General features: G+C 38.6%; 1 protein-coding gene across 5 annotated transcripts in view; it reads left to right on the forward strand.

Annotated features, from left to right (window-relative positions):
- ldb2a (LIM domain binding 2a) overlaps window positions 1-16,227 on the forward strand; it is an 87,873-nt gene that overhangs the window by 22,560 nt on the left and 49,086 nt on the right. For all 5 annotated transcript variants that reach the window (XM_054597224.1, XM_054597227.1, XM_054597226.1 and 2 more), the window contains exon 2: window positions 698-800. In XM_054597224.1, the coding sequence (XP_054453199.1) occupies window positions 698-800 (103 nt within the window). The remainder of the gene's footprint in view (window positions 1-697; window positions 801-16,227) is intronic.

Raw genomic sequence — 16,227 nt, forward strand, 5'->3', positions numbered from 1 at the left:
TGAGATCACATTTTTTGAACTTGATTTATAGACTCATTTTTATATGCTTTTTCTTTTTGTAGCTGTCAGCCTTTTGTTCTGATCCTTCCATATTATGATGTATTTTTATGGCCCTGTCGTACTTTTATTATGCGCACATAATGTATTTGACTGTTTTACAGTTCATACTTGAACCCTTTCGTAAACTCAAATGTAAGAACAGTGATTTGAATAAAGCTCATAAACTTCCTTTTAATGAAAAGCAAAAAAAAACAAAAGAAAAACAAGCCAATCTACAATAAAGGCAATACTTGCCCTGCTGCACATGCTGGCTTCATATATCAAAAAACAATGTTCTTATTTATCTTGTCTTGTAGTAATGCATGCATGCTCACAATATCTTTGTCTTATCAGAATGAATCAATATTGAATTTATGTAAAATGCAGCAGTGTAAGAGCAACAACCTGGATGAAGGAAATCCACTGGGTTATTAAATAATAGAAGAAAATGAGTTTCATACCAAAGTGAAACAACCTAATGTCCTTTTAGAGGACAGAGGGGTACCTACAGGGACATGCTTTTACATTCTGCATATTCTGTATTTTAATAGATTTTGATGAACTAAATATGATTATTCTTAAGATAACCACAGTGTTGATTAACCCTGATGAAGTCCTTCCTCTGTTTAACTGTTGTATTGTTTCTGTCCTTTAACAGGAAAGTGACAGTTTGTGGTGGGACGCCTTCGCTACAGAGTTTTTTGAGGAGGACGCCACTCTCACGCTCTCCTTCTGCCTCGAAGATGGACCAAAGAGATACAGTAAGTGCAAATATTCTTACTCAGCTTTTCGAAGCAAAGTCCATTAGTTCAGTTAAAGTCTAGTATTCTTTATGTGATTTTCTTTTTTGTTGTGTTTTATGTGCGAGTGAAAACAACTTTCTTAAGTGCATTCATGACATTTCGATCTACACAACCTTCACCAGGCATCTGAGTTTTTTCAATTTTATTCAAGTCGCACTGCCCTCACACGCAGCTGTCATACAGTAATTTAATGTATTATCTATATATATTATAAATTCTAGTCTCCCATTTTCTTAAACCAGCACTTACCACCTGGTAATATGCCCACGTCTGTCAGTATTAGGTTGCTGGTGTCCTAATAAGACTCCATAACAGAGATTAAGTGGCTGAGAGGGACAAACCAGAATGTAGCAGTGCTGAATTTAAGAGAAAAATCCCTCATACTCAGATACCTCAGTGTGTGGTGTTCAGTCATTCCTAAGTATTATTTTGTGATGAAATGGGGGAAAAAATGTTATTTGGTATTTCCACTTTGCTTCAACTTGCTTTGTCTACTTCCACCTAAGTTATTGATATCATAAATTTCCAAAAATGCTTTTTAACACCTCAGAGAAAAAAGAAAATACGTCAAACATTTCTGTATGGTGCTCTACTGACTGTCCTCTCTGTGAGAAAATTGGTATCTCTCCCTCCTCTAACAATAGTTTTTCTCTCTGTGTGTGATTTCTGAACATTGGTGCAACATCACACGCAACTACTAGTAACCTCTTTCTGACAATTTCATCACAGAACTCTATTGTGTTCTCTGCTTTTTAAATAAAGATGTAAATGTAAACCACAGTCTTGAAAATAGGCAAATTATTGGGTATATATCTGTATTGAAACGCTACACAAAACATCTGCTTTTTGTGCAAGATCATAATGTAGGTGCTTTAAGAAAGTGTGAAGCTATCGTGGCACTTCTTACAAAGAGGAGTGCAGTATAATATGACACCATATCTGTATTATAAATGTTTTACTTTCAAAAGAGTTGAGGAAGTTGTGTTGGTTCTTCAATAGATCAAGATGTAAAGATGTGTTCATTTTCTGCATAGAAAGTTTGAAAGACTGCCAGTTTGGGCACTTAAAGGTTTGCAGGAGCTTTACAAAAAGAAATAGCTCTTTGTCAATTGTACCACACTGTGTACATTAAAACCTAAGGAGAGAAGTCAACTACGACTCCCAAGGAGCATTTTGGTGACACACATCCAATCATAGACTTTAGAATTCAGTGTGATACTAACGCTGACCTAAAGATAAAGATTTGCACTTCATAGAAACACGGAAAAAGAGTTTGCAGTTTAAATAAGTTCAGTTATGAACTCTGGGTCATTTCGGATTCAATTGGCATGTATGGCGTTGTGTTCCCACCTGCAACAACAAAGAATTTGCTACAGCTCCTATTTGTGCCTCTCCATAGCAACGGTGTCTGTCATTGGTAGTGTGATGTTAAGAGTCAAGTACTATACCAAACTCAAAGAAATACATTTGATTTCTTAGAAACAATATATGCTGATTGCCACAACGGAAACCTATAGTATCCTCACGTTATCTGGAATGCTACCTTGTTTTATGTTAAAGAACATTAAGGATATCATTAAAAAGAAAACTTTCAAATAGGACTTATTTGTTTAATCCAATGAAATGGAGGATTTTGTTCAAGGATTCTTTTAATTTCTTAATGGTGATGGCATCAAAAATGGTGAGGAGTGATGTTTAAAGCTTTATTAGAAAAAAAAGACACCCTTTACAGCCCTAGTAGGAGTATTTTCTCACTTTAGACAGAGGCTGGCAGCTGTTTCCAGTCGATTTATATTTTCAAGTCACTTTTAACTGCCTCGAACTTCCGTGCAAAGTCACCACTGGTTGCCTGGTAACATCACTGTGATGTCAAGATTCCATGAAGTTTCTGTGGTTCACCAAGAAAAAAGTTGCAGCCAATAACTCTGTTTGTGTTCTGATTAAACAAAGAAGATACACATTTGTTAATTAGTGTTCTTTAGAGGTGTTTGGAGTCATATTGTTTTAAGTTTGGATTGAGCCAGGCTAGCTGTTTCCCCCTGTTTCCAGCCTTTGTGCTAAGCTAAGCTTTCTGCCTCTTGGTTGTAGCTTCATACTAAGTTTCAGGAAACGTTTTCAACAATTCGTTCTGTGTATAAAGAACTCAAGTTAGAAACACCAATACTGCAGGCACAGCATGTGGTCTTCAGCAGCAAATGACAGAGCAGAGGCGGTTATTGAGTCAGATATTGTCCTCTTCATCTCATCTGCATAGGTTCGTGTTTTGATATCTGAAACATATTGAATATCACACAGACATAGATAAGGACGTGATGCTTTGAAATGAGCAGATGTGTGTGGTATCTGCTGTGTTTGTGTGTGTGTGTGTGTGTGATTCAGCTCAGTCATGGAGGAGGACGAGAGAGAGAGAGAGAGAGAGAGAGGAGAGAGAGAGAGGGAGAGAGGGAGTGGAGGATTGTTGTGAGCCGGGCCCCGGTTTGCTTTTCAAATGTAAAAATAAAAATCCCCAGTGGTGTAGAGACGGTAACCCTGTTCCCCGGGAACGGGAGGCTTAACACCATGGCAATGATGACTCACCGTCAGTCGCAAGCCTTTCTCGATTCAGGTGCGCTAAGTTACACACATGCACACAGACACAAACACATCCTCCAGGAAAAATACACCACCCTCATGTGTACCCAGCTGCAGAACTGACTCAATAGAAAAACGAAGAATGACAGCCTCTGAAATCCATGATGTCTTTATATATATATATATATATATATATATATATATATATTTATATATATATATAATATATATATATACACAACTCAACTCTCAACTCTAGATAGTGTTGACAAAAACGTATCGAGACTAAACTGCTGGCACATATAAGTAGAAAAACTAGGAATTTGAATCCCCATGTCATCATTTTATTTTTGTTTTCATATCAAATAATGATTTCACTTTTGTTTGTAGTGTATTTTAAGTTATAGGTTGTTCGGCAATTGCACTTCCTTAGGTCCTCAGCAATACACTTGCTAAGTGACAAGTTTATCTGATTAACATTTGTCCAGAAAAATCAAAGGAGAGACAGACAGACAGACAGACAGACAGACAGACAGACAGACAGACAGACAGACAGACAGACAGACAGACAGACAGACAGAGACTCCTTACATTTTACTTTGATATCAACACACTATGCTAATTGTTGATGCTGCTAACTCTACTCTATCTTAAAAAAAATGTAAACAAAAGGTTGATAGGACTACAACTAATGAGTATTTTCAGTATTGAGTAATCTGCCAATTCTTTTCTCATTTATTCAGTTAATAATTTGGTCCAGAAATAGTGAAAAATTCCCAACACGAACTTCCCAAATCCCAAGCTGACGTCTTGATATTGTTTTGTTTATATTGTGACAATAGAATGTGAACTTGTTCGTGGCAAAATGCACACAGAAGAATAATGTGTGTAAATGTAAATACACTGAAATGTGGCTCAGCGTTACTAGTAGAGTGTTAGACAGTTGCAGTATTTGACTATGTTGTTTATTTATTTAGAACTTTACCTTTTTCCCCCCCCCGAGGCTTTTTTTTGTTCACCTTTTCTATTACACAGAATCATTGTTGTGGTACGGATATTTCTCTCCTGTGTGTTATCAGAGGGCTTTTGGACTCCTGCATACCTTTGTTCTAATTTCATTTTGCTAGTCTAGAATTTCAAGCTCACTCTGCTCATTTTTAGTCACTCTGATCAGGGGCATCAGCTAAATGCCGAGCATATAAAATGTAAATGTGACTGCCAGTGGCCTTACTCTGAAATAATCTCTGCTTGCAGCCGTGTGAAAGTGTGTGTATACATGTAGTTATCACCACGCAGGTCAGAACAGCGCTGACCAGTGGAGGTGTGAGGGTGTGGGGAGGAGGAGAGGGAGTGACATGTTAGAGGAGCTACAACAAAACAAAAGGTTGTAAGATTTTGTCACTAGTACAAGGTCTCTTTAGACAGTTGTACTCAGTAGAAAAGCACATTTAAAGAACTTTAAAGAACTGTGAAGCAGTATGGATTCTGGATGTGAATCCTCAGGCTTAAATTAGGAGCAAAAATGATTTGTGCTTAATTAAGGCCGACCCGAGTATTCAATCGACGTCCAATACATATATCTTTTTCTTTTATATATATATATATATTTAGACAGATAGCACTGTTTGTTGGATGTGTTCGGTGCTATCTAGGGGCTTAAACGCAGCCGAGGAGATCCTGTTTGACAGATAGACAGTCTAAAAAAAACACTATTGTGTGTGTGTGTGTGTGTGCATAAACGTGCATTATATGTGGGAAGGATGGATATATAGATGGAAAGGGTGGATAGTTATTTTCTTCCAATATACATGATTATTTATCACCAAAGCTTTGAAGCCCCAGACAGCCTTATGCTTAAAATTATGGATCTTATTTTAGCTCTACAGTACCACACATTTGTCATGGTGCTTCTAAACTAAAGAGATAATATTTCTATCTTTAAAAATCAACATACTAAGAAAATGAAAAGGCCAACCTTTTATATGTGTTTTATTATACAGCTACAGCTTATAAAAAAATATTTTTGTATATTTTGATATTCCATTAAAATAATCCCTTTAAGTATAATGTATGGATGTATAAATGTAAGAACTCCAATCCTGGCTGAAACTGAATTATATTTTTTGAGTCATACAGTAGCTTGTACGATAATTACAAGGAAATAATCATTTCACTCCAGTCTGAGGTGCTCTAATTTCATAACGCTCAGCGGAGGAAAAATAAGAAAAGCCAATTTACCTAATCTGTTTCTTGTATTGCATGGACCGGTGTGAGGTGTTTGTAACTCGTCTCCAGCTGGTGTTCATCGTGGCCTCTAGGAAGAAATAGATCATATTGGAATTATAATTGTTATAATTGTTTGGGGAAGTACACTTTATATATTTATGTCCTCCATCGGGCTCCAATTCTTTATGCTGAAATCGGTTTTGATCTTCTGCTACAGTTTGTCAGTTTCGATAATTGATGAATCATTTAAGCTGTTTATCAAGCAAAAAGGCAAAACATTCAGTCTATATACAGCTTCTCAAAATGTGAGGGTGTGTTGCTTTTCTGTGTTGTATGTTTGTAAATTGAATATAATGGGTTTTGGACTGCACTTAAGGACATGTTTGTTATTTAAAATTTCACGTAATTTATCACTATTTCCTGACACTTTTTTCGAGACAGAAAACTTAAAACAACCAAACGCATCATAAACACTAGAGACCATCTTGAAAAGCCATCTTGAAAAGCCCCTTCGCATTTCATACCCCCCAACGTTCTTCTCCCTGCTAGCACCACACCCACCTTCAAAATCTGCCTTTATGTTTGATCTACACGCCTGTTAAGTTTAGTGATAAAGCCTCACACTGTCTCAGCAGGTAATAAAGTTCAAGTTAAACAGAAGTCTAGTATTGAATCTGACACTACTCATAGACATTTTTGGGCTGTTGAGAAGCCTTTACAGAACATCTTTCCTGCTACAGTAGACTTTTCTAGTGATTGTGGGATTCAAACCAGTCACATTATGGACACAAGCCTGTTTCTCTAACTCCTATTAAACCTAATCTTGCTTTGAAAATGAAAAAAATCCACCTCACTGTGGCATAAGACTGTATATCTCATGTAGTGCTGGAACAATTATAGATTAAACAATCTGTTTTCAACAGAATAAGTCAATGAATTGAGAACTGATTAGTTGTTTTACTCAATTGTCATGCAAAAATGTATGACTCCTAAAAGTGTTTTTCTCTGTTTTAAATCATTGGAATATCTTTGCAATTTGAAGACAGTTTTAACTGCTTTCGGATGTCTTACTTACTATATGATTAATTATTTAATAATCTGAATAATTGATTAGTTGAAGGGATACTTATTTGCTACATTAATTTCAAATACAAGGTATTTTATTTTGCTGTTTCTGTGGCTGGTTGATTCCCAAATTTAGCAGTAAATGTATTGTTCTACCAACTAGAGATCATAAAACTTTCAAAAGACAGTTTGGTGAAATGACCGATATTCAACAGTCTTAGGAGCCCGGGCATGTTTCTGCTGTCTGAATAATCCCCCCCCCCCCGTGTAACCAAAAAAAAAGGCAAACTTCACCAGATCGTCTGTTGTGTCTAATTGTAATCTACATGTATCAGTAACAATAACCGTGTCAGAGGACGACATAAGCAGCTTATCCAGACAGATTACATTATTTCTTGCCTCGCCTTGTTCTTGCAAAGATTTGAAGAGCGCTAAATGTGAGCAGTGAGAATTTTTAGTCTCCAGCATGTCATAATATTTTATAGCTTCTTTGGAAATAAAAACATATTAAAACCTCGTCTTGCTTTGACATTATATTGCTTTGATACGAGTTAATATTTTTAATGTGTGCATCGTGTTTCATCTTGGGACGGAGAGTGTTTTGGTGCATTTTTGTGTACCCCTGTACGAGTGTAAAACAATTCTCCATCTGTGCAGGCCAATTATTGTTTTCTACAACGAATATGCAGCAACTCTATCTAATTATACCCCCAATTGCCATGGCCTTAACATTCGCCCCAGTACCTTGTCTGGCTCTGCAATCCACGAGGCATCTGATGAAAGCTGCACTCCATGATGCAATCAAAGAGCAAGGCTCATTTTAGAAGTAGCAAGTTCAAACAAGAGAGGGAAAACTCGGCATGTTTAGTGGGCTGATTCAGGGAAAACTGCAAAAGTGATTCACAACACATTTACAATTCATCTAGTTATTCTTGCATTGAAGCTCGCAATAATTGCAGCGATAAAGTGACCACAGCTAATAATCTTTAAGCAAGCATGAGAGCATAATGAGGAGGAAGGAAACGCGGGGGAAACGGGTTTAACACTTCTGAAGAGATGAACCAAAACTGCCTCCGATCGTGAGTTAAGCCTAACAAGGGACATCGGTAATATGTATTCAAACAGGGGTTTGATCAATGTTTTATATATTTTCTTAGGCAAGTGTTACATACAACATAAAAACTAGCAGTTTTAGCAACTTAAGTCTGATTGCATCCGAAAATATACTTGTTATACATACAGTAAAACTACTGTTACAGATTTTAATCCAATGAAACACTTGTAACATTTTGTATCTTTGAAGCGTTGTATTTACCTTGTATTTAGCAAGACACATAATAATGTTAAAATGTGCAGTAAAAACTGTTTAAATGTGCTGTAAAATGGAAACAAAGCACCAAAAGGGGCTAAAACGCTGCATAGAGCTGCAGGGTTTCTCGAAAAGTCTTTATGGTTGCATCAGTTTAAATGACATCAATCACATGCAGTCATTTGACTTCATATTAATGAAGACGTTATTAATTTGATTAAGTCCCCAGCTCTGAAAGAGGATAATTGTGTCTTCAACACTTTGTCTCATTCCCACAGGCATCATTTTGTTATTGATGTCCAGCGTGTCCTCTGCATATTATTTCATAATGATGTTAGTCTGAGTCAGGACCTCTACATATCTTAATGATATTACCAGCCTGGCTCAGCCTAGTATTAAAACACAGGATGCTTTGGCCTTGAACATAAACTAAATGATGTTTACAGACAAGAGTGAATACAGTATTTGTGTGAGCGGTGGTCTGAGATGGAAGGATAAGCCCAGCGCTGTGATCTGACTCCCTCGCTGTTGAATAAAAGATTGACAGCGGACGACTGGGAAGGGCTTGTTTGAGGGAGGCTGTGTTATTGAATCGGCCGGTGGAATGAAGAGATGGAGAGGTGGAGTCCCAAATGAAGGTATGGGAGTGGTGCAGTGTCGGGCCTGCCTGCCTGCCTGTCTGTATGTGTGTGTGTGTGTGTGTGTGTGTGTGTGTGTGTGTGTGCTGGTGTATCTATGCCTCCGTATCTGTATCTTATTGTGAGCGATTGGCGAATGTTTGTGTGTGAATGTGTCGGTGTGAGAGTTAAAGGGGGGATGATGCTTCTGTGGAGGGGGGTTGTTTTTGAAAAGAGGAAAGGGGGTGGTGGTGGTGGTGGTGGTGGTGTGAGAGGCTGCTTTACAGAGAGATGGATAGGATGGATTGAAGGTGTAGAGCGGTGATTGGCAGGCGGGATGATGCGGCCCTGGCTCAGCTGCAGCGCCGAGATGTCGGCTGCTGCTGCTGATTGACAGTCGGGCCAAGCCTGGGAACCACAGCGCTGGATCGGCTGCAAAGAGAGACTCAGAGAGAGAGAGAAATTATAGATTTAAACCAAAAGTATGTAGTTCCAACATTTTGCTTTCTGTTCCTGGGTAGTTCGACACCGTCATCTATTGTAAGCTACACATTTCTGACGGTTGACGATGTGCTAATCAATCTTCTGTGTGTTTAACTGTTTAACAATGAAAAAAGAAATGCAGAGAGTAAGAAAGACGACTCAATGAAAGCAAACCCTTCAGAGAAATGAACAATGAGTCATAAGGAAAACACGGGGACGGTGTATTAATCTATTAAATGTATGAGAGCAGGTAAACTAAAGTAAGTGGTCCGCAGTGCATCTCTGAATAACAAACATATACTTTCATCCTTCACTGTAGCTTTAGCCGAAAGCTGCACCTAATGTTTGGTTTTCATTATTGATCATTTTTTTATATTCTTTTTTCTTTAATTGAATCTCTATCTTTTTTTTTTTGTTGATAAAATTCCAAATCTATGAAAAATACATATCACAACTTCTCAGAGCCAAAATGTATTTCAATCAATCAAGCCAGAATTAATTTTCTATTAGTAGGTTTGGCATTTTTCTTGATAAATGAATTGCAACCAATTAGCAAAGTTATTATATTTAAAATTGAAATGATCAAAACTCCACTATTTCATTTATTGTTAGATTGCTTGCTCTTCATTAATTATCAATGTTTTTTAGGCCTTTGTATAAGAGAAAGGCCTTGAGTTATTTTATGGTTGTATTTGGAAACTAGGAAACGTTCAAAAATGTAGAGTAATTATCCAAGATACAACTAGGCAAACTAAACTGAAACTTATGATCATTTAATACGGTGATACCAGATCCAGAATACAGTGAATATTTTAAAAGGTTGACAATAATATTCACATAATTTACATAATCAGATTTTTAGACCATCACAACTACATCAGTATACTAGAAAAGCACAACTGTAACCACCAATATAAATAAAAGTAAAAGATAATAAACTAGCCAACTATAAAACATCAAACTTGTTGGCTCAACAATAAGAAATGCCCGATTCCCCAAGACCACGTCGGTGTTGTTGAATATAGAAAAAAGAATTGAGCTGATGTTTGAAGAAACTAAGGAGTGAGCCATGTCACCTACTTCTCATCTCTGTTTAGTTTTGTGCATCCAAAGTATCCATCGGGCACGCTAGAGAAAATGGCGGCTGTCAAAATGAAGTTTAAGAACTGAAGTGCAAGTAAGGGTTTCAATAATCTGCAAACAGGAGTTTAGTTTGGTGGCGTTATAGGATATGGGTGAAAATCCAACTATGTATTGGGCATTTTGCCTTAAGCTTGAGAGCAAGGCATGTCAAGTTTCCATAGAAACGATGCTGGCAGCTAAGATGTTTCAGTAAACGTGCAGTCGTTCACTGTGATGCCTATGCTCTTTACCAGAAGAACTGGATTTTCCTTGTTCTGATTCATTACTTAAATTAAGATTAAACATGACAATTAATTTACGTCTTTAGGACTACGACGTTTACGCACTTGGCGTTGAAAAGTAAGTCTTCTTATAGAGTTTTTTGCCCTAAACCCATGTGCTCCAGTATTGTTGGACCTAAGAATCTCCTGATACAAGATTGCCGTGTTCTTTGAGCGCTGGACAGGTTTTGAATTCCCTTTTGAGGCGGTTGAAGTGCATTTAACCTCCTCCTTAACTTTAGTCTTTGTCACTTTTTGATAAATGCTTATGAACTGAAAAGTTTGTATAGGGGCTGTTGAAAATGGACTTTGGGTAAGTACATTTCTGACCTACTTGCCCGGCTGGACTTTGACTAGAATTCCTGTAAGACCAATACAACTACAGTAGAATATTTTATTTTCATTTATCTTGCTTCTAAATGGATGCTAATAAAAACATCCTGCATCCAACACAGTTGTGTGATTCAGTAAGATATTCCAATTCCACTGCAGGAAGTTTGGCTAAATTGGCCATTAAAAGTTAAAAAAAAGTAAACATTTAGTGTTATTAAATGATGATTAAGGGTCACGATTGTAAATGCTGGTTGTTTTTTTCTTATTTATACACTTCCGGACTGCAACGTCTGCCTGCTGGCAATTAAGACATTGAGTTTGACCAGTTGATTGTTCAGTCAGTGCCAGAACGTAAAAGGTTTTTTCTATTTCTGTCTATTTTTCACCCGGCGATAAGCCCGTTATCGTTTCCTCTCTGCGACTGGCCTCCTCTCTCCTCTCTGTGTGTGTGGTTTGTGCAACCAATCAGATCGGACGCCAGCGGTCGGAGTTAAGAGTTGAGTAAGGGTGAACGTGGTGGTGGTGGTGGTGGCTACTTCACATTACCGAGCAAATAGTAGAACGGGATGCTTATTTCATCAGAGACGCTAGATATCCAGGGTTTTAAAAAAAAATGATGAATCAATCAGTTACCGTGTCGTGACAATTGTTGAGTGAGGCGCCAACAATTATCAGAAGCAATCACTCGATTCGCCATGACAAGTGGCAGTAGCACCTTGTCCGTATGCTGCTGACAACCCACTATCAGGTTGTATTAACGTATTGGCAAGACAAAAAAAAGGAGACATGTTCCTGCTATATGATTTCCACCATTTGTTCCTGTTTTCTTTCCTCTCTTTTTCCTTGATATTTGGAAAAAACGATTAGAATGACGACTGTAGAAACATACTACACTTTGGACTTGTGTCATATACGTATTTGAAGTGCATTCATCATCAATGATTAAACATATTTTGATGTGTAATTTGTTAGAGGATATTAAACATTTTAGGATAATGAATATTTTAAATGAGCCACTTTGCTTTAAGCATTCCGGCTCAGACTCTCTGTGCTAAATGGAAAACCATTTTTTGAACATTACACCATGATATAGTGTAAGTTTCAGGCCTCAAATTAGCCGTGTAACTGAAAAACCGATGCAATTAAAATTATTAGGACACCATCAAAGGCAAGCAAAGAGATGAAGACAAAATGATACAGGAGTGAAACTCCCTGCCCCTTATTATTCTCTTGTCTACATCAACCTTTCACATTCATGCCAATCAATAACAGAGGCTTAAAATTGATGTGAATCCAGTTTTTGATTTCTGTTATTCTCCTGGCGATCTTTTAATGCAGTATGTGTGAATCAGTGGGTGTAAGCACAGTGTGCATTTTATCTGAGAGTCTGATGGAAATATACAGCAGCAGGCGCGAGCTGTGGCTTTGTTGCACCGTCTGACCAGAGAAGAAAGAGATAGGCCTTTTAAAGACATAATGTGGTTCTTCTGAGGCGGCCGGGAATCGTAGCCTTTTCGTTCTAAAACAATATCCGATGTCTGAAAATAATTGACGCCTACTCTTTCTCAAAAAGCCCGCTGGCGTGAAAGTAAAAGCACATTAGCAGGCACCTGCAATTCATTTTTGACTAAACAAAACAGAGGACTCTCTACTTACTAATATTTTTTTATATGCCATTACTATTTTCATGTGGGCCATTACCTCACTTGCACAAAGTACATTTTATTTATTGAGTGCCGTCAACAAAATACAGACAACAAAAGACGTGAAAGACAAATAAGACATTTAAAAGACTAGACTTTGCAGATTTTAAGCAGTAGCACCTGAGTTTCTTTCAATGTGTGTGGAAGTTTTGGAATAATAAAATAGTCCAATTTGGGGAAAAACAGTATAGAAAGTTTCTCAAGTTCTACAGTTATCTGAAAAGGGACTTGGACCCGCCCTAGTTTCCGAGAGGTCCTTTTCCTTATTGGGATTATGAGCATGACAGCGAAGCAGTGAGCTATGACGTTTAGCCGCTGGCAGGAGGGCCCATAATTTACCATAAAGAATGTGTTCTGGACTTTTCCTCTAACAATATATGACTAATGGCTAAAAACTTTTTCTTCACAGTAAGTTTAGAATTTTAAGGCAAATTAGCTTCTCAATTACTAAAAGAGGAAGCATGGCACTTAGACGAAAATCTTTTTTTTAACAAGGTCATCATCAGGCCTGTGCTAATATGTCAGTCTGAAAGCTGAAGCTGGGTGTATGCTGTAGCCTGACCAATACTTTATTTATGAGGGCAATACTGATATTGATAATTGGGTGTTTATCTGGAATTCTTTTTTAAACATAACATAAACAATGATGTGGATCCCTTAGATTACTTTTTTTTTTGCTTTTATCTTTATATTCTTATTGTGTGAGAGAGATATATTTTCATAAATAACTTACAGTTGAGAAAGCAACTTGTTAGTTTGGCATTTATCTTATTCAATTTCTTGTCAACAGAATCGCATGAAGCCAATAAAGTGCACAAAAATCCTGGAAGTCTGGTACTTGTTAGACCGACTACATGAACAGTACAAAACAGAATAATTCATAAATTTTCACTTGAAACCTATTGTATCACTGATAAATCTGTCATTCAGTCTCATATATATTATGAAGTGCGTCTATACTCCACAAACCCACTGTTCCTGCACAAAATGGTATCACCTGTCAGACTGTGTGAGTGGTCAGTTGGGTTGGTTTCCAGGTTCAGGGTGGGAACCATTGTGTGCAGCTAACAGGAAGTAGAGAACAGCTATCGGAGGGCACCAGCTGTCCGTAAGGATGGGCAGGTCCTCTGGCTTCCTGTTTCTCAACGATCCGTCCGCCCCGGAGCAAAACAAAAACCAGCTTCCCTTTCCAGTTTGAGAAACAATAGATGTTGCAAACAGTCACCCTCTTCTCCATCCATTCCTCCTTCCTTACCTCTTCTTCATCTTCATTTACCACATTTTGCGCCTCTCTTTTCTCCTTCCTCTCAATTCTCAATTCCTTTTCTCCTCAAAATCATGTTTCCTTTTGTTTCCTCATTAATCCTTCTTTCCTTGCTTCTTCTGACACTCTGTCCTCCCTCATCTCCTCTTTACTTTCCTTTACTTATTATATGAAGAGTATGTATGTGTATCTAAACATGTACAGTCGGTGTTATTGTGGTTGTGTTGCATGGCGGTTAGATGGTAGATGCAGTCAGTATGATGGTTTGTAGAAGGCGCGGGAATTTTATTGACGGACAGAAGGAATAATGTCACACATTTATAGTTTGTATACATAATCATACAACTTGTCACAAATAATCCAAATTCTGTGCAACACAACATGCTTTCTTTCCCATTTAAAGAGAGAAATACTGCAGCATCTTCAGAATTTTCAATATGTGGTATCACTGCTTGTATTTTGTTTCGAAATCCTTGTGAACCTACATTTTATAATTCTTGAAATTACGTTGAAAGTATCCTTGGAATGTTTTCCCATGAGCTCACTTACGGGACACGTCTGCGATTTGTTTTTGCTGAAGATTCGAATTTGTGAATGTTTGCTACAAGTCATGATGACAAACACGCAGTTCATGAAAAAATGAAGAGTGAAGTGCAACACAAGCTTTTAACGCTAGAACGTTCCAGAAAAGGTCAACAAGATGAGCTCGGAGAGAGAGAGAGAGAGAGAGAGAGAGAGAGAGAGAGAGGTTTTATTAATAATGAATAGCATTTTCAGCCGCACACTGGAGAGTAGAAGAAGAATTCCACCTGGAAAACATGCAGTGTATGCATACCGCACACACACACACACACACACACACACACACACACACACACACACACACACACACACACACACACACACACACACACACACACACACACACACACAGTGGAGGCGAGAGTAAGCTCCTGCCGATATCCAACACAAACACAGTGAGGCAGTGAAAGAGCTTGTGAGGATACACGTGTGCATCTGCAAAAACACACACAAGAGGGAGGGCACACCTGGTCTCAAATACAAATAAGAGAAATATGTTTGGCATATGTTCAAAAAACACACATACAGTGAACACACAAACACACACACAGGGCAGAAGTGCAAAGTTATTGGCACATGGAGAAATCCATATTTATATATAATACAGTGGTCTCCATAGTCTATGAAAGGGGCCTGCACCGCTTTACTTAAGGTATTAAATGTTTATGTGGCGCTTTTTTCATCCCTCAATAACCCCTTCTTTCCACACTCACGCACGCACACACATGCTCACAATGTCGATAACAGCTTCCCAAAATCAGATGAGAAATTCTAGTCAAAACAATATGAAAAAATGACTTTCTCATCGTCTTTTTGACTATAAATGACAGTTTTTTTGCTTCTGTGACTGATTTTAATGAGCACCTTTTGCCAGTTTCTAGCTAAAATCAGTCCTGGCTCGTCATGTGGAGGGAGTTGTTGTTTGCTAATCTCAGGGTCGGCAGTTTGATCCCAAGAGTGAACATGTCGAAGTGTCCTACAGCAAGAGGTTGAAAACCAAATTGCTCCTGATGATTAATGGGCGAATAAGATGTGTTCTTTTAGGAGAAGTCACCCATGTTGACATAATACCATGCTTATTTCTTTGACACTGTAGCTGCATCCCGGTGTGTTGAATCGATTCATTTGAAGAAGTCCCCCCATCCATCCCTCCCTCCCTCCCCCTCCTTCCTTACCCATAACCCGCCCCTCCCTCAGGTGAGCTGCTGAGAGCCTAGCTGGTATCGCTGCCTCTTTTAGATCAGAGCTCGATTATCAGAGGCCAAAACAGCGCAAAGCGATGCTCATTACCATTGATTCTGTCTCACCGGGAGCCTGAGTCACACTCAGACTGCATAGTGTGCGTTGTGTGTGTGTGTGTGTGTGTGTGTGTGTGTGTGTGTGTGTGTGTTTTTTGTCTGTGTGAGCTGTTAATTCAGTCTATCGTTTGGCATCTGGTCGAACGCTTGACGTCACGCAGAGTGTGATGACGCTCCGGCTTCATGCTTCCATGTGTGCGACTACAGTTTGACGTCACTTATGGGGCAGACGATGCATCTCACCACCGAGTTCTGGCATTTGATTTTTCGGTGTTTCACTATTTGGCCCCACTATTTGTGGCGTTTGCTGGTGGAGGTGGAGGTGGAGGTGGTGGTGGTGGTGGTGGTGGTGGTGGTGTCTTTGTCCCTTCCTACCTCTGCGTGTTGTGTCCTCCCTGCGGAGCTGCTGCCCTGGGGGCTGGGGGGGGCTGTTGAATTATGGATGGAGGTGAAGAGGGGATGAGGGCTGGCCTCGAGGGGACATACAACCCCCCCCCACCACCACCACCACCACCACCATCCCCATCCATC

Source organism: Anoplopoma fimbria, chromosome 4 (genome assembly GCF_027596085.1).
Source record: "Anoplopoma fimbria isolate UVic2021 breed Golden Eagle Sablefish chromosome 4, Afim_UVic_2022, whole genome shotgun sequence".
In the NCBI taxonomy this organism is placed as follows: Eukaryota; Metazoa; Chordata; class Actinopteri; order Perciformes; family Anoplopomatidae; genus Anoplopoma; species Anoplopoma fimbria.